This window comes from Cydia amplana, chromosome 27 (genome assembly GCF_948474715.1).
Source record: "Cydia amplana chromosome 27, ilCydAmpl1.1, whole genome shotgun sequence".
In the NCBI taxonomy this organism is placed as follows: Eukaryota; Metazoa; Arthropoda; class Insecta; order Lepidoptera; family Tortricidae; genus Cydia; species Cydia amplana.
The window spans coordinates 1350330-1376144 of NC_086095.1; the positions used below are offsets into that span (position 1 = coordinate 1350330).

Below are 25815 nucleotides of genomic sequence, written 5' to 3' on the forward strand. Positions count from 1 at the left end.
ACACAACTATTTAAATGTTATTCAGACCTTTTTTACATAAGTATACTGTATATTGATATTTGTTCATGAAGTATACAAAACACATTTTTCTATTTTAATATATGTAGTTACTATGTCACTTGTTATTTTCGTGTAAAATATAAAACTAACTGACTAATCTAGCTCAGTGATCCAAAGTGAATCTTGAAACGATTAAAATAATATAGAAGTCTAATTTCAGTTAGCTCTCATTGTTATTTAAAACTCAGTGGAACGCCTTTCAGAAGGCTTACTGTAACAATCTTATGGTCTTATGTATGCAGTCGGTAACAGGCAGGTTATCCGATATTTGTTTGTAATAAGGCACAGTGCATAACCGGCTCATACACATTATTTAGCAAACTCATTCGCGTGTTTCCTGGAGGCATCGCAAATTTAAGGGAATCTAAAGCTGATTTTTACGCGGCACCTTTACAGGCGGGATACCTATATTTTTCAGTACTTGAGGCTAAAATAAGAAAACGGGATATCTATGTTTCTAACAACCTCAAACACAGAGCTCCCATGACCACCTCCTGTCTCCATCATCAGATCAGCTCCATGTCATTATGATATATGCACAATTTCAGCTCATTCTAAAATCGGGAAGTGGGTCAAATTTAGCTTCCTAGATTTGACCCATACTAACATGTACCTATACTTAACAGGGCAAGTTAAATAAAAGCTTGTAAAAAAGTACCTATACAGATTACATCAGGCGCAAGCATAAACACACCCTAAACACACCAGTTGCAATGAATTCTGCGTAACACCAACGTGGAAACCTAAACATTCAACAACACATTAAGGCATGGCTTATTCGTAACGAAACTTCAGACATGGGGCCTTTCTACAATGTTTGCTTAAAGAACAAAACGAAAGAAATAATTATGGAACAGGAAACAATCTCGATGGATTATTATAAGTTATTTAAGATACAAGTGCGAAAAATGGGAACACACGACCGAATAAGGGAATGTTTTAAATCGACACCAGTTGCGAATTATCTATTCGTACGTGTATTGTAAAACGTTTTACAGTACATATGACCCTTTAAATTTTCGACGTAGTGACGTAATGTGCTTAGTGTCGTTATGTAGCACCAGATGTACTGTAAAAGTTATTGTTCCGCCTTGTCGCAAACACAATTTCTAGGAAACACTTGGTTTAGGCTGTTTCCATATACATACATATCAAAATTCAATTAGGTATACATACCTATTAGAGTCTGTACGGAAAGAGAAGAGTTGTGAAATGTATGGGGCCCCAATACAATCCACGACTCTTCTCTTTCCGAACAGACTATGAATGGGAAATACCCATTAAACCGAAATAGTGTTGCGTGACTAAAATTTAAAAACAATAACTGTAAAAAATGTAATACTTGAAATACGTAGGATATAGAAATAACATCTTCAATTATTATACCTATAAATCATCCTTTATTTTCACATAAACTGAACTGAATTTAGTTTATAAAGTTGTTAAAATATAACTCATAATAGAATATACGCTATAAATTTATTTGGTTTCTAAATGTACGTCTGTGCCGTGTTGTATAACTGTCAATGTCAAAACTGTCAAAAATAAGAGCAAAATAAACAAGTTCTAGGATTTTGTAAGGTTTGAACTAAGTTTTTAGTTTATTAAGCCTCATGCAGTTTATATATTTACCTTTATAGGATGAAGGTAAGTATACAATTTATTTGAGATTGATCACCGGTATTTTAGGTTATGACGAAAATGATAACCTTTGCATTCATTGCATTATTGCATATGACAATGTCTGTGCATTAATGCTATTGTTTGATAAAGATTGTAAATAATAGGTATACTATACGAGATAATAGTCATCTAGTTATTTGCTAATCTCTTGTAGTAAATACCTTAAAACCACCGTTCATGACATCATAAAGTGTAAATGATTATGATTATTAAATCATATAACATTCTTGTAAGTGTTAATATACTAGTTTTTGCCCATAATACAATAGTCCTTTATAATATGTTATTTGGTTATTTCATCAACCATTCCACCGTCTATCAATGATATAGACTTTTTTGTTTAACTATTTACTGCACTCTTGCATAATGCCAAGTACTTAGCTGCTATAATATTTAGCGAAAAGTTTTCATTGGGACAATAAAAGTGTTATGACCCCAGAGGTATTAGATATTTGATATTTATTGAAAACAAATTTTACAGCATTACACTAACACCATTGCACTGTAAAATTAAGTAACTAATAATAAAGCGATTAATAAGCTACCTACTGCATGTTTGATTCGCAAAAACGTAAAAAATCTTTAAAAAGTTTACGACTTTGGTCAGCAAACAAGTCGCAGTCAGGTGCAAAAGATAAAAGATTATTAAGGAGTGTCCGGGAACGGACAATTGGAGAGTACTGGTGTGCAGTCATGTGAAAAGTTCCATTATCTAGGAGGCGATGGCTACGACATTAGATTAGTATGTTTCTATTCTAATGTAACTGATAAGAGTTGTTTGCCAGACTATACTCCATTTGTGAACCAGTTTTTTTTTATTAGATAAAAGTTTTTCAGACATACCTACTGCTGAAACAGTGTAAACTTCAGCTTGTAAGACACTTCAGTGAAGCGATGTCCAAGCACCGCATAGCCGTATGTCAGATGACCTCGGTGGCTGACAAGGCTGCCAACCTAGAGAGTGTCAGCCAGCTGGTCAGCAACGCGGCTAAGGAAGATGTCAAGGTAACCTGTGTAAAGCCTTCTCAACTTTGGTGAATGTTTCCATCTTTTCGTTTCTTAATAACACTTTTGGTGCCGGGCACCCCGTTTCCAGTACAAAATGATCACACATGTGCATTCTTGGCAATATGGTAAGCTATTCAAGGGCTGAGCAGTCAAACCTAATAAGTCTAGATATTTTTACCTGACTATGTCAGAAGGAGGGTAATCGTTTTTGAGCATATTTATCGATGTATGTCCATTTCTTTAGCACGCCCTGCAGCCCAAACGGCTGGATGGTTTTAGACATATGAGGGGTTGTTGACCCCCAATACTGCCCTCCTAAGGTAAAAGGCCGTATTTTCATATAGTGTTCTTTGAAAATACGGCCTTTTATCTTAGGAGGGCAGAATATGCGTAGATTTGCTTAAATTAATATCAAATTTCAGATGATATTTTTCCCTGAAGCCTGTGACTACATTTGTGACAACAAGCAAGACACATTGAAGTCTGCTGAGGCGATTGTAGGTGGCAGCACTGTCGACAGCTACAGACAACTAGCTGTGAAACACAATGTGTGGTTGTCTATGGGAGGGCTGCACGAACAGGTAAGCCTTATGGGCTTTAACAGACCTTGATGCAACAAATACATGCGATATTAGATAAGTACCACAAATTTGCTAAGTAGGTGCAACAAATTCAATAGGGGGTATTACTGCAATGTTCTGCCGCAAGAGTGCAGCACTAGCGCCTATCGGGGACCATAGAGTAACTTATACATACTGTGCCTTAAACTGATTTTTGACAAGTTTTCACAGACAATAAAATATGATATTGATCAATACATCAAGGCGGTTTGTTTACAAAGGGCCTACCGGGAAACGCGAATCTCGAAATTAAGTTATCTGCCTCTTTATCGCTCGAATATGCAAGTGTTAGATAACGAAATTTCGATTTTCTTGTGGTGTTGTGTTAGATTGTAGTAGTGGCGCCCCCTACGCAGAGTTTCGCTTAATTGATTGAACAATTGGTTCCCTATCCATTGAACAAATGCCTCAATGCAACTAAAATCGCATGAAAATGCACTTGTCCGGTTTTTTTTTAAATGTATTTCTGTATGTTTCAGAATAAAGAGGACCCCACTAAAATATTCAACACCCACATTATAATAAACAACACGGGTGACATAGTGCAGCAGTACCGGAAACTGCATCTCTTCGATGTGGAGATCCCGGAGAGGAATGTGCGGCTTAAGGAGAGTGACTTCTGCAGCCCCGGGCGGCATATCGTGGCGCCCGTGGACTCTCCTGTCGGGAGGATAGGTATTGATTGTAATTGTAATAGGATTGTTGAATTTTATAACAAAAATCTAGTTAAATAGATAGAAAATGAGCAATTTATCACAATACATTGGAAACTTAAAAAAATATATCCTTAGAGTTTTTTTTTAACTTACAGACAGGAAAAAATTATGGTACCATTCAATACAACATACATTTTATTTAAAAAAATATTGTATAGCAACAATATACATAAACGCAATATGTCACAGACAAAATCGCAATTTCCTTGTTTTCCATACATCGAAACGGCTTCTAAAGTTACATGGTGACGTCACGATGTATTGCCATTTTCTTAGAAGCGTTTCGTCAGTAGAGTGCGGGTGCCTGACTTTGACCATCATTTGTGACTTTCGTATTGCTTTAAGACAATGGGTCCCATACAGACATTTGATCATGAAAACAAACCTGATCGACTCATACCATTCATAATTTTTTTTTAATATTCTATTTGTTGTGACAGGCATGGCCATTTGCTACGACATGCGATTCCCGGAACTGAGCACAGCGCTGACGGTGCTCCGAGCCCAGCTGCTCACGTTCCCCTCGGCCTTCACGCAGGCCACCGGCGAAGCTCATTGGCACACTATATTGAGGTACTGTATCTTATCTTATAAAACAATTATATTACATAAGATACCCGGAACTGAGCACGGCGCTCACACGTTCCCGTCGGCCTTCACGCAGGCCACGGGCGAAGCTCATTGGCACACTATATTGAGGTACTGTATCTTATCTTATAAAACAATTATATTACATAAGATACCCGGAACTGAGCACGGCGCTCACACGTTCCCGTCGGCCTTCACGCAGGCCACGGGCGAAGCTCATTGGCACACTATATTGAGGTACTGTACCTTATCTTATCTTCTGTGACAGTAACCTCTGAACTGGCCCGCGAGCGCAGGGGGGCGAAACTGTTCCTTTCGGGCATTCTCGGCTCCGTTCGGCTCAGCATTGCTCCGAGCAATTATCAGGACTGGCACAACTTGACGTCCCTTTGCGTGCACGACCACAGATAAGATAATGATTTTAATTTTGGCAACCCTAAATAGCCGAAAGGGATAGTGCCATACATTAGAAATGGACAGCATGATACAGATTTTTTCAGATATGAAATTCTCTTTTAATTTTGTAGCTAAATTAAGGAATAAATGACTTCTTTCTTTTATATTTATATATTTTATTTTTATTTTTGTTCAGAGCGCGAGCGATAGAAAACCAATGCTACGTAATCGCCGCGGCGCAAGTGGGTGCACATAATACCAAGCGGCGGAGCTACGGGCACGCGCTCTGCGTGGACCCGTGGGGGCGGGTAGTGGCTGACTGTGGACAGGAGACAGGGTTCCGAGTGGCCGAGATAGACCTGACGCAGTTAGATGATGTGCGGAGAAATATGCCTGTGTTCAGTCATCGAAGGTAATATATTACAAGTGTAATCTATTATCTGTATTAGTCGTCGGTGTGTAAAGGGCGGGTAGTGGCTGACTGTGGGGAGGAGACAGGGTTCCGAGTGGCCGAGATAGACCTGGCGCAGTTAGATGATGTGCGGAGAAATATGCCTGTGTTCAGCCATCGAAGGTAATATGTTACGTGTCTAATCTACTGTTTGTGTATTAGTCGTCGGTCCATGGGTCAGATACTAGCAGATTGTGATCAGGAGACAGGGTTCCGAGTGGCCGAGATAGACCTGACGCAGTTAGATGGTGTGCGGAGAGATATGCCTGTGTTCAGCCATCGAAGGTAATACATATATCACTCACAAGTCTAGTTTACTTAATGTCTGTGTATTAGATGTGGACCCGTGGGGGCGGGTAGTGGCTGACTGTGGGGAGGAGACAGGGTTCCGAGTGGCCAAGATAGACCTGACGCAATTAGATGGTGTGCGGAGAGATATGCCTGTGTTCAACCATCGAAGGTAATACATATATCACTCACAAGTCTAGTTTACTTAATGTCTGTGTATTAGATGTGGGGACGGGTAGTGGCTGATTGTGGGGAGGAGACAGGGTTCCGAGTGGCCGAGATTGACGTGGCACAGTTAGATGATGTGCGGAGAAATATGCCTGTGTTCAGCCATCGAAGGTAATATATTACGTGTCTAATCTACTTAGTATTAGTCGTAGGTGCGTGGGGGCGGGTAGTGGCTGATTGTGGGGAGGAGACAGGGTTCCGAGTGGCCGAGATAGACCTGACGCAGTTAGATGATGTGCGGAGAAATATGCCTGTGTTCAGCCATCGAAGGTAATATGTTACGTGTCTAATCTACTGTTTGTGTATTAGTCGTAGGTCCATGGGTCAGATACTAGCAGATTGTGATCAGGAGACAGGGTTCCGAGTGGCCGCAATAGACTTGGCGCAGTTAGATGGTGTGCGGAGAAATATGCCTGTTTTCAGCCATCGAAGGTAATACATATATCACTCACAAGTCTAGTTTACTTAATGTCTGTGTATCAGATGTGGATCCCTGGGGGCGGGTAGTGGCTGATTGTGGGCTGGAGACAGGGTTCCGAGTGGCTGAGATAGACCTGACGCAGTTAGATGATGTGAGGAGAAATATACCTGTGTTCAGCCATCGAAGGTAATATATTACGTGTCTAATCTACTTAGTATTAGTCGTAGGTACGTGGGGGCGGGTAGTGGCTGATTGTGGGGAGGAGACAGGGTTCCGAGTGGCCGAGATAGACCTGGCGCAGTTAGATGATGTGCGGAGAAATATGCCTGTGTTCAGCCATCGAAGGTAATATATTACGTGTCTAATCTACTTAGTATTAGTCGTAGGTACGTGGGGGCGGGTAGTGGCTGATTGTGGGGAGGAGACAGGGTTCCGAGTGGCCGAGATAGACCTGGCGCAGTTAGATGATGTGCGGAGAAATATGCCTGTGTTCAGCCATCGAAGGTAATATGTTACGTGTCTAATCTACTGTTTGTGTATTAGTCGTAGGTCCATGGGTCAGATACTAGCAGATTGTGATCAGGAGACAGGGTTCCGAGTGGCCAAGATAGACCTGACGCAGTTAGATGGTGTGCGGAGAGATATGCCTGTGTTTAACCATCGAAGGTAATACATATATCACTCACAAGTCTAGTTTACTTAATGTCTGTGTATTAGATGTGGATCCCTGGGGGCGGGTAGTGGCTGATTGTGGGCTGGAGACAGGGTTCCGAGTGGCTGAGATAGACCTGACGCAGTTAGATGATGTGAGGAGAAATATACCTGTGTTCAGCCATCGAAGGTAATTTATTACAAGTGTAATCTACTACATATCTGTGTATTTAGTCGTATGTGCGTGCGTGGGGACGGGTGGGGTAGATTGTGGAGAGGAGACAGGGTTCCGAGTGGACCCGATGTAGGTACGGAGTAACCTGTGTTCAGCCATTGAAGGTGATTAATGCAAAAACGAAAGAGACGGAAATATATTTTTGTCCTGTGCTTTCCTTTCAACAGACAATTAATACTCATCGAAACGATTCTAACAAACCCAAACACAACTAGATTGCGTTCTTTGAAATTTTTGTCAAAAAACTTATTTGTAAAGTCTATTTTTTTATTCGGTAGACTAAAATGACATTTCATAGTATGGAATGACATTTTATGTTCATACTATGAACTGTTATTTCCTTGGAGGATATAATCAAACGGAGACGCCATGTCTGTAATTTTCTGTACAAAACAGTCTGCCGATTTTTGCGGGGGAGGGGAACGTCAAATGTATGCGTAACGTAAAAATAGCCATGTCAGATAAACGTCAGTCCATACATTGTGTATGACCGTTGGCCGCCTATTTTCGACAGAGGGGAAAGCCTGTTAATGGCTACTCCGTTTAGTTGTATCCTCCAAGGTTATTTCAGTCTACCGAATAAAAAAATAGACTTTAGTTATACCATTATTTTTAATTTCAGAAAGGACGTGTACTCCCTGTACGCTCTGAGCCTCCACAGCTTGGAGTCGGCCCGGGGGGCTCCGGTGGCGCCACCGCAGCCCCCCGGGCCCTCCAGACAGTTCGGCCACGCGCGGATACCGGAGACGTGCGTGTTCTACACTAGCGAACTGAGTTATGCCTTCGTCAATCTACGGTTAGTCGACTTATGGCCACTTGCACCATTTACTAACCCGGGGTTAACCGTAACCTGGTGTCATATTGTACTGGTAACCATGGTCACTCCAGGTTTAACCGGTTAACGCCGGGTTAGTGAAATGGTGCAAGTGGGCCTAATAGGCTAATAGGCTCGGTTCTTCATACAAACTTGCGAATTTAAGTTTTTCATACAATACTTGTGTTTGTTCAACTAGCCCTTATTAAATATTAAATGTGTATGTACCTACTTATAACTAATACTAACCCTTAGCTTTAAGTTTAATTTATTTGTTTTAATTTTACTGTTTGTTACTAACAACTATGAAGTCTGTTCTTCGAAATAAAGATATTTTGTTTTATTTTATTATTTATTTTGCTCTATTTCGTTTATTTTATAAACTGGAGCATAGAGAAAAAAATACATAGAGTGCTCACTCCATACATCAGTTTTAGTAGGTACCAAAAAGACTATTAGCATCTAGCATCGAGTAGTGGAACTATCAGTACTGCTACTTGACAAAATACATACATAAACATTAGGTATATATATATATATATATATACCTAATGTTGTCCTAATAGTCCCCAGCAAACTCTATTTCGTTTATTTTATAAACTGGAGCTATATAAACTAATTACATTCATGAAGTAGTATATTTTTCGTCAGTAGCGACACTTGTGACATCTGGTGTCAAGTTGCGGTACTGATAGTTCTACTACTTGACGTTAGATGTCGACTACGAAATAACTCTCGTTTTGGTAAGAAAACTGATGTATGGAGTTACCACTCTTTTTTTACTTAAGGCTTCGTCACACAGGCGCGTTTTCCGGGCGCGGCGTGAGCGGGGCGCGCCGCTTTTACATACAAAACGCTCACGCCCCGCGCGGAAAACGCGCCTGTGTGACGAAGCCTTTATATTTTTCTATGATTCAAACCGTGTTTGTCTTAGATGCGTGACGCCGGGCCATGTGCTGGTGGCGCCCCGGCGGTGCGCGGAGCGGAACGGAGACCTCACGGACGAGGAGGCACGCGATTTCTTCGCCACCACACGACTAGTGCAAAAGGTATATATCTCTAAAACATATATGGGATTTTTTTACACAAATTGACTAAGCCTCCACTGTCTTGGGTGTGTAGAAAACACCCAAGGCTCAGGAACAAATAACTATGCTCATCACACAAGTAAATGCCCTTACCGGGAATCGAACCCAGGACCGCGGCTTCACAGGCAGGGTGTCTACCGGTCGTCAAATTTGTATTTTTACACATTGCATAGCTATACATATACATATAACCTCGTGCCGCCCAATGTACATTAGGATGTACACTCAGTTTCGATAGAATGTCAACCTTAATTAAAAACAAAGTAGGTAGCATTTCGTTTGTCTCGTAAAAATTTCGAACAAATGAAATTCAACCCAATTGAAAATACAACAAGATTCTAACTTCCTTGGCTATAATTTTGAATGGTGGGCGTCACGAGGATAAATTATAAACTGAAATAGATGCCATATATTAAAGAAAAATAAACAGTATTTTTTGTTTAATTTAAAAAATATTTTTTTTTTAGTTGATGGAGAAAGTCCACAACACGGAATCGTGTACGGTGACCATACAAGACGGCCCCGACGCGGGACAAACTGTCAAGGTACTTCATTGTTCGCGGTTGTATGGTTTTTTTTATATTTTGCTATAGCCATAGAGAAATAAGTATACTACCCTCTTAAGCCAAATAGCGCTATCTCAAAAACAAATGATTTTGGAAATGGAATTCTCAGCTATAGAAACTAAAATATAAGTTAGCAATCAATTTTCATTTGAGATTAGTATAAGCACAGAATAAATAATAGTACTAAGTACAGAAGACTCACTCTCTAACAAAACGCGTCTGTTACGACCAGCGCAGATATGGCCGCTAGGTGGCGACAGCGCCACGCGCGGCTTATGGCTTTCCCCAAAATTGGGGCCGAACGGATGTACTTTTAGCTACCTGTAGCAAAGCGACGAAATCGCGGAGTGAGACCCGCCTGATATTAGTTGTAAATTGTTTTAGTAGTACATTTTTCGTCAGTAGCGACAGGTGTGACATCTGGTGTCAAGTTGCGGTACTGATTAGTTCCACTACTTAACGTTAGACTACGAAATAACTCGCGGTTTTGGTAAGAAAACTGATGTATGGAGTTACCACTCTTTCTTTACTTATATTCCTCTATGATGATACCTACTTACCAGGGATGTTGCGAACATCCGCATCCGCATCCGCAACCGCGGAACTTCCGCATTATTTTCAACATCCGCATCTGCATCCGCATCCGCATAAAATCGATGCGGAGCTTATGCGGATGCGGATGTCGAACAAGTGGGTACAGGAACGTCTTAGCGGCGGCGTAAGTGCTAGGTAATTTCGTCATTACCTATAACGAAATCGTCTAGATCCAGAAAAGTCGGCAAGTTACTGTTTATTAAATATAACGCACCTATATTCTTGCTCAAATACTAAACGTTTCTTGTTTTTTAATAAAAAATACTAAAAATTTAATATTTGACGTTTTCTATGTACCTAATCTTGACATCCGCATCCGCATCCGCATCCGCGGATGCGAGCCTTAAAATATCCGCATCCGCGGATGTCAAAAAATCTGCATCCGCAACATCCCTGCTACTTACCTAAAATTTTTTTCAGCACCTGCACTGTCATATAATGCCACGGAAAAAGGGAGATTTCATACAAAACGATCTCATATACCTGGAGCTTGCCAAACACGACCAGTAAGTACTTTTACTCGTCGACTTAAATGGTTGAATTAAGACTTTTACAGTACATACGGTACTACTTTACCGCACTAGAGCGATAATAAGCACATTACGTAACTATGTCGAAAATTTAAAGTGCCATATGTACTGTAAAACGTTGTACGATACATGTGCGAATACGTAATTCGCAACTTGTGTCGATTTCAAACACCCCTTTCGGTCGTGTTTTATTTTATCGCCACTCGTTTCGAATTTCCTCTTTTCCGCACTTGTATCGTAAATAACTATTTTATGACCGTTTATTTCATATAATAAAATAGTAATAAATAAAGTATTCAATATCTGGGTGACCGGGTTTCGCTCGGAAAACATATAAAAACTCGAAAATGCGCGTTTTCCCAGAGATAAGACCTAGCTAGAACGATTTTTCGCCCCCGAAAACCCCCATATACCAAATTTCATCGAAATCGTTAGAGCCGTTTCCGAGATCCCCGAAATATATATATATATATATATATATATATATATGTATATATATATATATATATATATATATATATATATATATATATATATATATAAATAAATAAATAAACAAGAATTGCTCGTTTAAAGGTATTAGATAGATATACCTAATTAGAAATATTCGTTCGTTTTCAGTTAAATTAAGACTATTAACAGTATAGCTTCAAGATAACATTTGCATGCTTAACCAGCAAAATATAATTCTGTACGAAAATATCTTTATAATAACACCTTGTTATACCATATTTTATGCTAGTATGTTATTTTCGATACAAGTGCGAAAAAGAGGAAATTCGAAACGAGTGGCGATAAATTAAAACACGACCGTAGGGAGTGTTTTAAATCGACACGAGTTGCGAATTACCTATTCGCACGTGTATCGAACAACGTTTTACAGTACATATGGCACTTTAAAGTTTCGACATACGCACGAAAAGTGCTATTTTACGCATTAGTGCGGAAAAGTAGCCCCATATGTACTGTAAAAGAATTTTGCATTTTTATATAGATTCTCATCGAGTCATCCGGCCAAGCCACCGCGGAGTTTGCAAGAAATGGAGACTGAAGCGGCCTCGCTGAGAAAATCACTACTCACTTTGGACAATAATTGACAATTTTACAAACTAAGCTTAGAATAAAACCACTTTAGACACTAATTAAGAATTTTACAAAACTGCCCTTAAGAGCCCATCAACGTGCACACTAGCGCCACTGCTAAATAATCGTGATTATTTAAATTTAACGAAATATATTTAAAAAACCGGCCAAGTGCGAGTCGGACTCGCGCACGGAGGGTTCCGCACCATCAACAAAAAACAAGCAAAAAAAACGGTCACCCATACAAGTACTGACCCCGCCCGACGTTGCTTAACTTCGGTCAAAAATCACGTTTGTTGTATGGGAGCCCCACTTAAATGTTTATTTTATTCTGTTTTTAGTATTTGTTGTTATAGCGGCAATAGAAATACATCATCTGTGAAAATTTCAACTGTCTAGCTATCACGGTTCGTGAGATACAGCCTGGTGACAGACGGACGGACAGCGGAGTCTTAGTAATAGGGTCCCGTTTTTACCCTTTGGGTACGGAACCCTAAAAACGGGGCCGCTACGTACTGTATCTTGTATTAAAGTACCTTTTCAATACATCAAACTAGTTTCTATGTTGCTATTAGTCAATCTACAAACTCAAAACAAAAACGGCCGTTTTAACTTTGGACGCATAGATTGACGAATTCAGCAACATAGAAACTAGTTTGATCTATTCAAAAGGTACTTTAACACAAGATACAGTACGTAGCGGCCCCCTTTTTTAAATAGGTATATTTCGTTAAATTTAAATAATCACGATTATTTAGCAGTGGCGCTAGTGTGCACGTTGATGCGCTCTTAACACATTCAGTGCCGAAAACCCGACTATCGGGTATTTTATGATTTCGTTCCCAGGCCGGACGACCCGATAGTCGGGATCGTGGTACTACAGCTTTATATGAAGACATTTTTGTCAGGCGCGGATGTCTTGTTTGGCTGAGTGGCAATGAATGTGTTAAGCCATAGAGAAAAAAATACATAGAGTGCTCACTCCATACATCAGTTTTAGTACCAAAAAGACTATTAGCATCTAGCATCGAGTAGCGGAACTATCAGTACTGCTACTTGACAATAGATGTAGCACCGACCGGAAAGTCTTATCTCAACAGCATAAGACTTTCCGGTCGGTGCTACATCTATTGTCAAGTAGCAGTACTGATAGTTCCGCTACTCGATGCTAGATGTAGACACTGAAATTAATAGTCTGAACTGATGTATGGAGTGAGCACTCTTGTCTTACTTATTTCTCTATGGTTAAGCTTAAAATAAAAAGTGGGAAAATTACTGCCTGGGGTGAGACTTGAACTCACGGCCTCGGGATCGATACTCCAGCGTTCTGCCAACTGAGCCACCAAGACCTCATCCATAGCCAGCGAACATCATAGGCTCATAGCATCGTTCGCAGACGTTTCTGCTTGTTAAAAATCAAAAAGTAACTTGCCTTGTTAGAATTCGTTTAATTCGAGTCCCAGCCATAGACAATGATGTCAAATACATATTCAAAATATTTTAATCGAGTCACTCACGTCACGTATTATTAAGTCGAATAAACCGACACCGTCGTTTTTACTGGTAGAGCGCGCAAGGTGCTCCGTGAAGAAGATCCTCGGAAATTGGATCGAAACAGTCGAGCGTTCGTTCGACTTTACAATACGTGAGTGACCCGATTAAAATGATTTTAATATCGCGTCTCACGGGAGTTTTATAATAATAAATAAATATTATAGGACATCCTTACACAGATTGACTAAGTCCCACAGTAAGCTCAAGAAGGCTTGTGTTGTGGGTACTCAGATAACGAACGATATATATAATATACAAATACATAGAAAACACCCAAGACTCAGGAAAAAATATGTGTTAATCACACAAATAAATGCCCTTACCAGGATTCGAACCCAGGACCGCGGCGTCACAGGCAGGGTCACTACCCACTAGGCCAGACCAGTATAACATAGTATCGTGATCGTATAATAGTGTGTAGGTAAGTGTAAATAAATTATGAATGCAGTTATTTTCATCATGTTATATTTTATTCATTAGTTAAATACTGTTGCTGTGTCTTGTAATTACACCAATTAATTATTTGGTAATTCATAAATTTTTATTTTCATAAATGTCTTATCCTTGAGAAATTACACCACGAAAAAAATGTACTCGTACAATAAAAATACGTTTCAATATTACAAGTATCGTTTTATTGCACAATCCATGTTAAATACGTTATATAAATATAGGAAGAACAGCTTAACATAATTAACCTAGAGAATACATAGGTAACTACAGTAAAACTAAAGATTGATTGATTTACTAGCGGCCCGCCCCGGCTTCGCACGGGTTACACAAAACTTTAACAACTTATACGTATGAATGAAAAAGAGTGATCCTCAAGAATCGCTCTTTTTCATTCATCATTATTTATGTATCAAAAATGTAAAATTATAAAAAAAAACAATGGGTTGCACTCAGGGAGTGCCGGCAGAAGTGAAAACTCAATCACTATTGCAAAATGTCTGCAGCACTATGTATAATTGAGGTTAACGCCATCTAGCGTTAGCGTTAATTACTTGAAACCCCTAAGCACATCACTGTTAGTACTCTAGTTATATTAATACCAGTTAGAGCGACTCACTAGATGGCATTTAAATCAATAAAGAAAAACTCAATGACATTGAAGTAAGTTTGTCGATCAGGTCACGTGACCGTCTGACAGTCACGTGACACCTGTTACGAGTTTCACATTTTTCCCCCATCACAAAAAGTGCACAGCGCCGCTAAAGAAGTTTTCACTTCAAAAACGAAATGAGCAACGACAAGAACATGGCGCTAGTGCAGGCTGTGCAGGGTAGACGTAGACAGTTAAGTTAGGTTAGGTTATGGGGGCTAAAGCCCCAAAACGCATGTCCCGGAAGGCGACCAGCAAACCAGGCACTCCTGGAGTGGCGGCGCCTCTGGCTGCACAAGAGGGCCCGAATAGCAATGCGCCAAAATGACGAGGTCAACTACTCGGATCCTCCAGGCGAACATAAACCACTGCGCCGGGGCGCAAGATCTCCTCCTGCAGTCCATGGCGCAGTGGTCGATAGATGTTGCCGTGGTCGCCGAGCCGTACTACGTCCCCCCCAGCCACAACTGGGCTGCGGACCTGGATGGCTTGGTGGCCATTATAACAAAAGCAGGGGTAGAGGGCATACCGCCCCCCTCCACGTTGTCGAGGGGTCAAGGCTATGTGGCTGTCCTCTGGGGCGAAATTACCCTGATCGGGGTATATTTCTCCCCCAACAGAAGAGTCTCCGAGTTCGAAGCCTTCCTCAGCTCAGGCTCTCGTTGGGCAGACCTTACCGCGCCAGGTAGTTGTCGCAGGTGACCTAAATGCCAAATCCATGGCCTGGGGCTGTCCCGCAACAGACATTCGTGGAGACCTTCTAGAGGAATGGGCGACGATGACCGAGGGTCGGCCAGCACCTGCGTGCGCTGGCAGGGACAGTCAATAGTGGACGTTACGTTCGCGACTCCGGCACTAGCGACCCGCGTCCGTGGCTGGAGAGTACTGGAGACGGTGGAGACATTATCAGACCATTTGTACATCCGGTTTGATGTCTCCACGTCCTCCGGAGGCACGACAGACACGGATCGTCGTCCGAATGGCCGTGCTGCGACCCCTTACCCTCGTTGGGTCCTGAACAGCCTAGATCGTGAAGCGGTGGAGATAGCGTCCCTCGTCCAGGCCTGGACAGCATCTCCTGGGCCTGTGGAGACCGAGGAAGAGGCAGCCTGGTTTCGGGATGCCATGTCACAAGTCTGTGACGCAGGCATGTCACGAGCCAAGCCACGGCCTCCGAAGCGTCAAGTGTACTGGTGGTCGCGAGAAATCGAAGAACTCCGATCCCGCTCCAACAGGGCGAGACGCCAGTACACACGGTCCCGTCGACGAAGACACCGAGACGTTGAAGAGGAGACGCGGCTGTACAGTGCCTACAGGGAGGCGGTCAAGGCGCTGCAGCTCTCCATCTGCGAGGCGAAGGCGAGCGCCAGAGCGGAGCTTCTCGAGACGCTAAACCGAGACCCATGGGGGAGGCCGTACAAGACGGTCAGGGGCAAACTACGCCCTTGGGCCCCCCCTTTGACAGAGAGTCTCGAGCCTCGACTACTGGGGGTGGTTGTTTCCAACTTGTTTCCGAACAGACCGGAACACCAGCCCCCAGAAATGGCACTTCCCCATCAGCTCGCAGGGTTCGAGGGTGCGGAAGTCGGGTTGCCTCCGGTAACGGAGGCAGAGCTAGACGCAGCCGTGCGGAGGCTAAAAGCCAAAAACACGGCACCGGGTCCAGATGGGATCCCAGGACGCGTCCTGGCTTTGGCGCTGCGGGCCCTAGGGGAGAGATTCCGCGGGCTACTGAACGCCTGTCTACAGTCCGGCCAATTTCCGACCATATGGAAAAGCGGCCGGCTCGTCCTCCTAAAAAAGGATGGGCGTCCCGCGGACTCTCCATCAGCCTACCGTCCGATCGTATTGCTCGACGAGGCTGACAAGCTCTTCGAGCGCATCATCTGCTGTCGCCTCGTCGAGCACCTCCGAGGAGTGGGACCTGACCTGTCCGAGCATCAGTTCGGATTCCGAGAAGGCAGCAGGTCGACCGTAGATGCGGTCGCGCGCATCAAAGCCCTCTCGGATGAGGCGGTTGACCACGGTGGGGTTCTCCTGGCGGTGTCCTTGGATATCGCCAATGCCTTTAACACCCTGCCGTGGTCGTGCATTAGGGAGGCGCTGAAATACCACAAAGTGCCTCCCTATTTGTGTCAAATAGTCGGGGCCTACCTCTCGGAGCGGTGTGTGGAGTATCCGGTCCGGGGTGGCGGGCTTGCAAGGTGGGAGACATCGTGCGGTGTTCCACAGGGCTCGGTCTTAGGGCCGCTCCTGTGGAACATTGGGTACGACTGGGTGCTGCGGGGGGAGCTTCTCCCGGGGTCAAGTGTGACCTGCTACGCAGATGACACGCTGGTCACGTCCCGGGGGACCTCGTACCGGGAAGCAGCACGCCTCGCCACCGTGACGGTGGCACAGGTGGTGAGGCGTATAACGATGCTGGGTCTGGAGGTGGCGCTACACAAGTCCGAGGCGCTCTGTTTCCACGCAGCCCGGAAGGCGCCGCCTGCAGGATCCAGCATCATCGTTGGTGGCACCCGAATCGAGGTAAAGTCCAACATGAAATATCTTGGACTTGTCCTCGATTCCCGATGGAACTTCCGCGAGCACTTTGCCCGCCTGACCCCCCGACGCCCCGACTAATAGCAGCATCGGCCGCACTGAAGAGGCTGATGCCCAACATCGGGGGGCCGGAGGTGGCGAGCCGCCGTCTGTATATGGGGGTGGTGCGATCGATGGCCCTGTACGGGGCGCCGATCTGGGCGGTGAATCTGGCGGCCCGAAATGTCGCCCTGCTGAGAAAGGCTCAGAGGGCGATGGCCATCAGCGTCGTACGCGGGTACCGCACCACCTCATATGATGCGGCGTGCTTGCTGGCGGGAACGCCTCCTTGGGATCTGGAGGCGGAGGCCCAAGCGTCTCTGTACGAGTGGCGCAGGGAGCTCCGGCTGCAGGAGTTCCATCCTGCGCCTAGGGAGGTAGAGGCGCAAAAGCTCCTCGTCCGGCAGTCCATTGTCCTCCAATGGGAGGAGCAACTGGCTGGACGCGAGGAAGGACACAGGACTGTCGAGGCGGTCCGGCCGGTCCTACGAGACTGGCTGGAGAGAGAGCGGGGCTCGCTAACCATCCGGCTGGTGCAGGTGCTCACGGGGCATGGCTGTTTCGGGAGCTACCTGCACCGGTACGCAAGACGGGAGGAGACGGCCGAGTGCCACCAGTGTAGCTGCGGCGAGGACACGGCGCAGCATACCCTGGAGGAATGCCCAGCCTGGGAGGGGCAGCGCCGCGACCTCTCCTTGCTAGCCGTAGTTAAGGCTATGGTTGCCGACGAGAGGTCGTGGAAAGCGGTCCTCTCCTTCTGCGAGGATGTAATGTCGCAGAAGGAGGCAGCGGAGAGGGAACGGAAGGCCAACCCAGCCTCGCACCCGATCCGCGATATAGGTGCGTTATATTTAATAAACAGTAACTTGGACGACTTTTCTGGATCTAGACGATTTCGTTATAGGTAATGACGAAATTACCTAGCACTTACGCCGCCGCTAAGACGTTCCTGTACCAACTTGTTCGACATCCGCATACGCATAAGCTCCGCATCGATTTTATGCGGATGCGGATGTTGAAAATAATGCGGAAGTTCCGCGGTTGCGGATGCGGATGCGGATGTTCGCAACATCCCTGGTACTGTCGGGGCATGGCTGTTTCGGCAGCTACCCGTACAAGGTTGCCCAGCGGGAACCGACACCGGAGTGTCACCAATGCGGAGCCGGCGTAGACTCGGCCCAACACACATTGGCTGAGTGCCCTGGCCCCTATTTCACCACGGCGACAGGTGCGACAATTCGACAAATGTCACTGTTGCTGTGACGTCACAGGCATCCATGGGCTACGGTTACAGCTTACCATCGGGCGGGCCGTATTCCTGTTTGCCACCATCATTGTATTATTTAAAAAAACTTTATTATATCGGCAAAAAACAAGTATTTTTCTTTCGAAGTTTATGATGATGATGATGACAATTGTCACACGATTTAATAGAACTTTCGGTAATTCTTGACACGAAATGAGTTCTGTGTCGGAATTTCGTGACAATTGTCGTGTTTCTTGTGACAATTGTCATTAGCTTCGCAAAATAAGTACCTACTTATTTATTGGCGATATAATGGAGTTTTTTTTTTAATTAATATGTTGGTGGCAATCAAGCACACCACCCGTCCGATGGTAAGGGGTTACCGTAGTCTATGGAGGCCTGTGACGTCAGTAACAGCGATGTCGACAATTTTCGCACCTGTCACTGGTGAAATAGGGGCCAGTTTTTGGCGAGGAAACTAGTAGTTCAGGCCATGCTGGGCGGCGAAAGCACAGAATAAGTAATAGTATTATCATACAGAACGGACACGCACCGCCCCGCCCCGACTCGGATTACCTCGCCCTGCGACTGGCCGCGACATGAATGTGTGCGTAAGTCGCTCTACTGAGAGCATGTCAGGATTCCGTCAGAAACTCAATGACGCGTGTACAGACGTGCCGCGCACACATATAAACGCGAATCATTTTTAGGGTTCCGTACCCAAAGGGTAAAAACGGGACCCTATTACTAAGACTCCGCTGTCCGTCCGTCCGTCCGTCTGTCACCAGGCTGTATCTCACGAACCGTGACAGCTAGACAGTTGAAATTTTCTGTTGCCGCTATAACAACAAATACTAAAAACAGAGTAAAATAAAGATTTAAGTGGGGCTCCCATACAACAAACGTAATTTTTGACCGAAGTTAAGCAACGTCGGGCGGGGTCAGTACTTGGATGGGTGACCGTTTTTTTGCTTGTTTTGCTCTATTTTTTGTTGATGGTGCGGAACCCCCCGTGCGCGAGTCCGACTCGCAGTTGGCCGGTTTTTGATGTATGGCGTGTCCGCCCTGTGGCGAAAGTGCGTGGGAGACTGCTCACGTTCTGCGAGCACGCCATGGGAGACAAGCCGAGCGTGAACGGGAACGGAACCCTTATTTATAGGATCACTCGTGCTCGTCTGTCAGAGCCTATTTGCTCCGGAACTACTGGACCAATTAAGTTGAAATTTGGCCCACATATGTAAATTTGTGACCCGAAAACGGACATGTAACGTAAACAAATGAATTTTAAATATGGGGGCCACTTTTGGGGGGAAAATGAGCAAATTAAAACAAGCAACGGGTTGCACTCCGGGAGTGCCGGCAGAAGTGAAAACTCAATGACATTGTAACCGATAACTACAGAAATATCTACATTTCACCCGAGCGAAGCCGGGTTTTCATCTAGTATATTTATAAAGTACTCACTCATTTTCTTTCGCTATTTTACACAGACGGTCAAGCCATCATCAGTCACAGTCGCAGTCGTGTGAATATATACACAAACGCTTTTTTAACGCGCGTTGAAAAAGCTGCCATGCGAATAGGGCCTTACGCTTGTTTAAAATTCGAAATTCAAATTTGTAGCGTTAATTGATTAAAATTCGAATAGAAATTGTAAAGTTACCTTGCAGACCTCGCATCTATAGTAGTTTATGCAACAGTGATATAATAAGGGTTCTTAAAATTCAAGGGTCGAAGTTACAAAACGAGACGTAGTCGAGTTTTGTAAAAAAAGACCCGAGAATTTTAAGAACCAATTATGAGCTGTTGCATACATTACTTTTTCTATGACAGCTGCAGCAAAAAAAAAAAAAAAAAAAAAAAAAAAAAAAAAAAAAAAAAAAAAAAAAAAAAAGAGTTATTATTAAAAAAAAGTTATTATTAAAAAAAAAGTTATTATTAAAAAAAAAGAGTTATTTAAAAAAAATTGAGTTATTATTTAAAAAAAAAAAGTTATTATTGTAAATGAAAACATACCTCTTTCAATCAAGATGATCGGAACTTGTATCTTTAAAAAAAATAAAGCAGTTGTATTATACTCATAAGATGACTGCTAGCAGTCATCTTATGAGCCTATAGACAAAGCATTCAAATGACATTGCTTTAGATATCACTGTCAGTCATTTAATTGACACATTTAAGTGCTGGAGTAGAAAAAATATATTTGGTCATGGTATTTTGAGTTTTATTCACCATGTACTAGAGTTCACTTTTATTAGCGATTTCATCAAGATCGGACTTCTTGACCAATACAATTGCCGGTGGCGTGACGAAGAGGGTGCATTTTGTAGCGGATGCAGATTCTGTCACTCTTTACGGGGCAACAGAGCCCCGTAAAGAGTGACTTTTGAGGAGGAGGCAGAATACATTTAAAATGGAAAAAATTATAAAATAAAATAATTAGAGAACTATAAACATTTTTTAATTATTTTATTTTTATTTATAGTTTTAAGAGTTTTTTTTTTATTTATATTGGTAGTTTTAAGAGTTATATGTTATAAGTGACGCTGACGAATGCTTGACCAAGTGTAAGGCCTGAGTGGACACTCGAAGCGGAGCGTTCGCCGCCGCTTGCATTTAACATGCACGCCGCACGCCCCGCCCCGCTGCACGCCCAACTCGAGCGTCCACTCACAAGCGCCGGTGGCGCGACGAAGAGGGTGCATTTCTAGAGGATGCAGATTTTGTCACTCTTTACGGGGCAACAGAGTCCCGTAAAGAGTGACTTTTGAGGAGGAGGCAGAATAAAGTTAATGTGGAAAAAATTATAAAACAAAATAATTAAAATAATTAGAGAACTATAAACATTTTTTAATTATTTTATTTTATTTTTATTTATAATTTTAAGAGTTGTTTTTTATTTATATTAGTAGTTTAAGATTTATATGTTATAGTTTTAAGAGTTTTTTTTATTTATATTAGTAGTTTTAAGATTTATATGTTATAAGTGACGCAGATGAATGCTTGACCAAGTGTAAGGCCTGAGTGGACGCTCGAAGCGGAGCGTTCGGCGGGGCGGGCAGCGTGGCATCGGGCTCGCAACGCAAGTAATTTGGCACTGAGGCCGCTCCTATACGCTTGCATTTCCTATACGCCCCGCCCCGCTGCACGCCCAACTCGAGCGTCCACTCATAAGCGCCGGTGGCGTGACGAAGAAGGTGCATTTCTAGCGGATGCAGATGTGTATTTTATTTTTATTTATAGTTTTAAGAGTTTTTTTTTTTATTTATATTGGTAGTTTTAAGAGTTATATGTTATAAGTGACGCTGACGAATGCTTGACCAAGTGTAAGGCCTGAGTGGACACTCGAAGCGGAGCGTTCGCCGCCGCTTGCATTTAACATGCACGCCGCACGCCCCGCCCCGCTGCACGCCCAACTCGAGCGTCCACTCACAAGCGCCGGTGGCGCGACGAAGAGGGTGCATTTCTAGAGGATGCAGATTTTGTCACTCTTTACGGGGCAACAGAGCCCCGTAAAGAGTGACTTTTGAGGAGGAGGCAGAATACATTTAAAATGGAAAAAATTATAAAATAAAATAATTAGAGAACTATAAACATTTTTTAATTATTTTATTTTTATTTATAGTTTTAAGAGTTTTTTTTTTATTTATATTGGTAGTTTTAAGAGTTATATGTTATAAGTGACGCTGACGAATGCTTGACCAAGTGTAAGGCCTGAGTGGACACTCGAAGCGGAGCGTTCGCCGCCGCTTGCATTTAACATGCACGCCGCACGCCCCGCCCCGCTGCACGCCCAACTCGAGCGTCCACTCACAAGCGCCGGTGGCGCGACGAAGAGAGTGCATTTCTAGAGGATGCAGATTTTGTCACTCTTTACGGGGCAACAGAGTCCCGTAAAGAGTGACTTTTGAGGAGGAGGCAGAATAAAGTTAATGTGGAAAAAATTATAAAACAAAATAATTAAAATAATTAGAGAACTATAAACATTTTTTAATTATTTTATTTTATTTTTATTTATAATTTTAAGAGTTGTTTTTTATTTATATTAGTAGTTTAAGATTTATATGTTATAGTTTTAAGAGTTTTTTTTATTTATATTAGTAGTTTTAAGATTTATATGTTATAAGTGACGCAGATGAATGCTTGACCAAGTGTAAGGCCTGAGTGGACGCTCGAAGCGGAGCGTTCGGCGGGGCGGGCAGCGTGGCATCGGGCTCGCAACGCAAGTAATTTGGCACTGAGGCCGCTCCTATACGCTTGCATTTCCTATACGCCCCGCCCCGCTGCACGCCCAACTCGAGCGTCCACTCATAAGCGCCGGTGGCGTGACGAAGAAGGTGCATTTCTAGCGGATGCAGATTTTGTCACTCTTTACGGGGCAACAGAGTCCCGTAAAGAGTGACTTTTGAGGAGGAGGCATAATAAATTTCTCGCAGAATAAATTTAAAGTGGAAAAAATTATAAAATAAAATAATTAGAGAACTATAAAAATGTTTTAATTATTTTATTTTATTTTTATTTATAGTTTTAAGAGTTTTTTTTATTTATATTGCTAGTTTTAAGATTTATATGTTATAGTTTTTAGAGTTTTTTTTCTTACTTATATTGATAGTTTTAAGATTTATATGTTATAAGTGACGCGGACGAATGCTTGACCAAGTATAAGGCCTGAGTGGACGCTCGAAGCGGAGCGTTCGGCGGAGCGTGCAGCGTGGCGTCGGGCTCGCAACGCAAGTAATTTGGCACTGAGGCCGCTCCTATCGCCGCCGCTTGCATTTAACATGCACGCCGCACGCCCCGCCCCGCTGCACGCACAACTCGAGCGTTCACTCACAAGCGCCGGTGGCATGACGAAGAGGGTGCATTTCTAGCGGATGCAGATTTTGTCACTCTTTACGGGGCAACAGAGTCCCGTAAAGAGTGACGTTTGAGGAGGAGGCAGAAAAAAATTCTCGCAGAATAAATTTAAAGTGGAAAAAATAATAAAATAAAATAATTAGAACTATAAACATTTATTAATTATTTTATTAAGTTTAGAATTTATAGTTTTAAGAGAGCCAGCGGGCGGCGGACACGGGGGCGTCCTAGTGTCCCGGAAGCGCTTCCACTGGGACGGATATAAAAAAAACCGGCCAAGTGCGAGTCGGACTCGCGCACGGAGGGTTCCGCACCATCAAAAAAAAATAGAGCAAAACAAGCAAAAAAACGGTCACCCATCCAAGTAGTGACCCCGCCCGACGTTGCTTAACTTCGGTCAAAAATCACGTTTGTCGTATGGGAGCCCCACTTAAATCTTTATTTTATTCTGTTTTTAGTATTTGTTGTTATAGCGGCAACAGAAATAAATCATCTGTGAAAATTTCAACTGTCTAGCTATCACGGTTCGTGAGATACAGCCTGGTGACAGACGGACGGACGGACAGACGGACAGCGGAGTCTTAGTAATAGGGTCCCGTTTTTACCCTTTGGGTACGGAACCCTAAATAGGGTATGGATCCTAGTCAGGATAGCCGCTGCGGGGTCGCGGACGCATTGCGCGAGCTTCCCCGCAACCCCGCAACCATAGCGGCGAGAGGTCACCATGGGGTTTAGTGGGTAGTGGGGCCTCTTTACAGCCCTGAGTCCCACACAACCGTCCGGGTTTCTCCCCGGCCCGGCGGTATGCGAACAAGCATTCCCCACGTAAAAAAAAAAAAAAAAAAAAGGGCTGCACCGTCATTGAAGAAATGTTGGATGGGTTTGAATCTGTGCCGTGTCCCACGGATATATGCTTTGACTAAGTTTTAATATTTATTTTTAACTTCTTATGTTTTTTTTTGAAGTGCAAAGTTCTTTAGCGGCGCTGTGCACTTTTTGTGATGGGGAAAAATGTTAAACTCGTAACAGGTGTCACGTGACCGTAAGACGTAGACGGACACGTGACCTGATCGAAAAATTGTTACTTCAATCGCTTCAATGTCATTGAGTTTTTCTTTATTTATTTAAAAGCCATCTAGTGAGTTTCCCCCTAACTGGTATTAATATAACTCGAGTACTAACAGTGATCTGCTTAGGGGTTTCAAGTAATGCGACCAAGTAACGCTAGATGGCGTTAACCTCAATTATACACAGTGCTGCAGACATTTTGCAATAGTGATTGAGTTTTCACTTCTGCCGACACTCCCTGAGTGCAAACCTTTTTCTGTATGCATGTGCCTAGATTTAAGATTTTTCAAACACAATGTAATATTGTTATTGAATAAATAAATGAATGAAATGAATGTACATCACTCTATTGATAGGCGAAGACCGCATGCAAATCCGTTCAGTAGTTTTCGAGTTTATCACAAACACATATAACTTATTAAATTGTACAACGGGATTAACACTATCACTACCAGGAACCCACCTGGTGGGCGCTCGTGAATTTTACTCAGAACCCGCTGGGCGGGTTGTTTTATACGCAGCTATAGACGACCGGTTTCTGGGGTAGTGCGCCGTTTTTTGTCTGGTAGTGAATGTGTTAATCGCGTATGTAAGTTTTAAGATTTACCTCCGACGTTTCGAGGACGGCGTTGTCTCCGTGGTCTCGGAGAAGACTCAACTTACACAAAGACATATAACTTTAACACACACTTCATATAACTTTTCACAAAGACTATTTGTGACGTTCCACGGGAAAAGGTACCTTATGGCACCTGGCGCATACGTCGCATAGCACCGCAATTGCATTGACGCGGCGTTAATAATAGCGTAAGCGCCAACCGCCATAAGGTACATTTACCCGTGGGACGTCACATATAACTTTAACCATAGAGAAATATAGTAAGACAAGAGTGCTCACTCCATACATCAGTCCAGACTATTAATTTCAGTGTCTACATCTAGCATCGAACTAAATCTATTGTCAAGTAGCAGTACTTATAGTTCCGCTACTCGATGCTAGATGCTAATAGTCTTTTTGGTACTAAAACTGATGTATGGAGTGAGTACTCTATGTATTTTTTTCTCTATGCTTTAACACACACTTTATATAACTTTTCACAAAGACTATTAAATAGTAATGTAAAACTATTAAATGGTAATTTAAATTTGACCAATTTCCTTTATAATTTGACGATGCGTGTTGCGGATGACATATGTGACAAAATGCATTTTAATTTGACGAGGCCTGAGGTGGATGAGCTTTCTGTATGATGATGAAGCCTGCGCTGTGGATCCTATGCTATCTATGCTATTATTGTGTTGGTTTAATAAATATTTTTTTTATACTGTAAATGTTTGACATTGACTAAGAAAAAAAAAAATTTAAATTTTATATACGAGTTTAT

At 42.9% G+C, this 25815-nt stretch overlaps 2 protein-coding genes across 2 annotated transcripts; both read left to right on the top strand.

The window, feature by feature from the left end:
• Positions 1-1691: 1691 nt before the first annotated feature.
• LOC134660529 (nitrilase and fragile histidine triad fusion protein NitFhit) lies at positions 1692-12054 on the top strand. The gene is made up of 11 exons (XM_063516304.1): positions 1692-1707; positions 2581-2748; positions 3174-3332; positions 3851-4046; positions 4528-4660; positions 5268-5483; positions 7968-8141; positions 9094-9208; positions 9715-9792; positions 10828-10913; positions 11932-12054. The coding sequence occupies exons 1-11, from the start codon at positions 1702-1704 to the stop codon at positions 12032-12034; spliced, it is 1434 nt and encodes a 477-aa protein (XP_063372374.1). The 5' UTR covers positions 1692-1701; the 3' UTR covers positions 12035-12054.
• A 2946-nt stretch (positions 12055-15000) lies between these two features.
• On the top strand, positions 15001-15378 carry LOC134660395 (uncharacterized). The gene has a single exon (XM_063516130.1). The coding sequence runs from the start codon at positions 15001-15003 to the stop codon at positions 15376-15378; it is 378 nt and encodes a 125-aa protein (XP_063372200.1).
• Positions 15379-25815: the final 10437 nt, after the last annotated feature.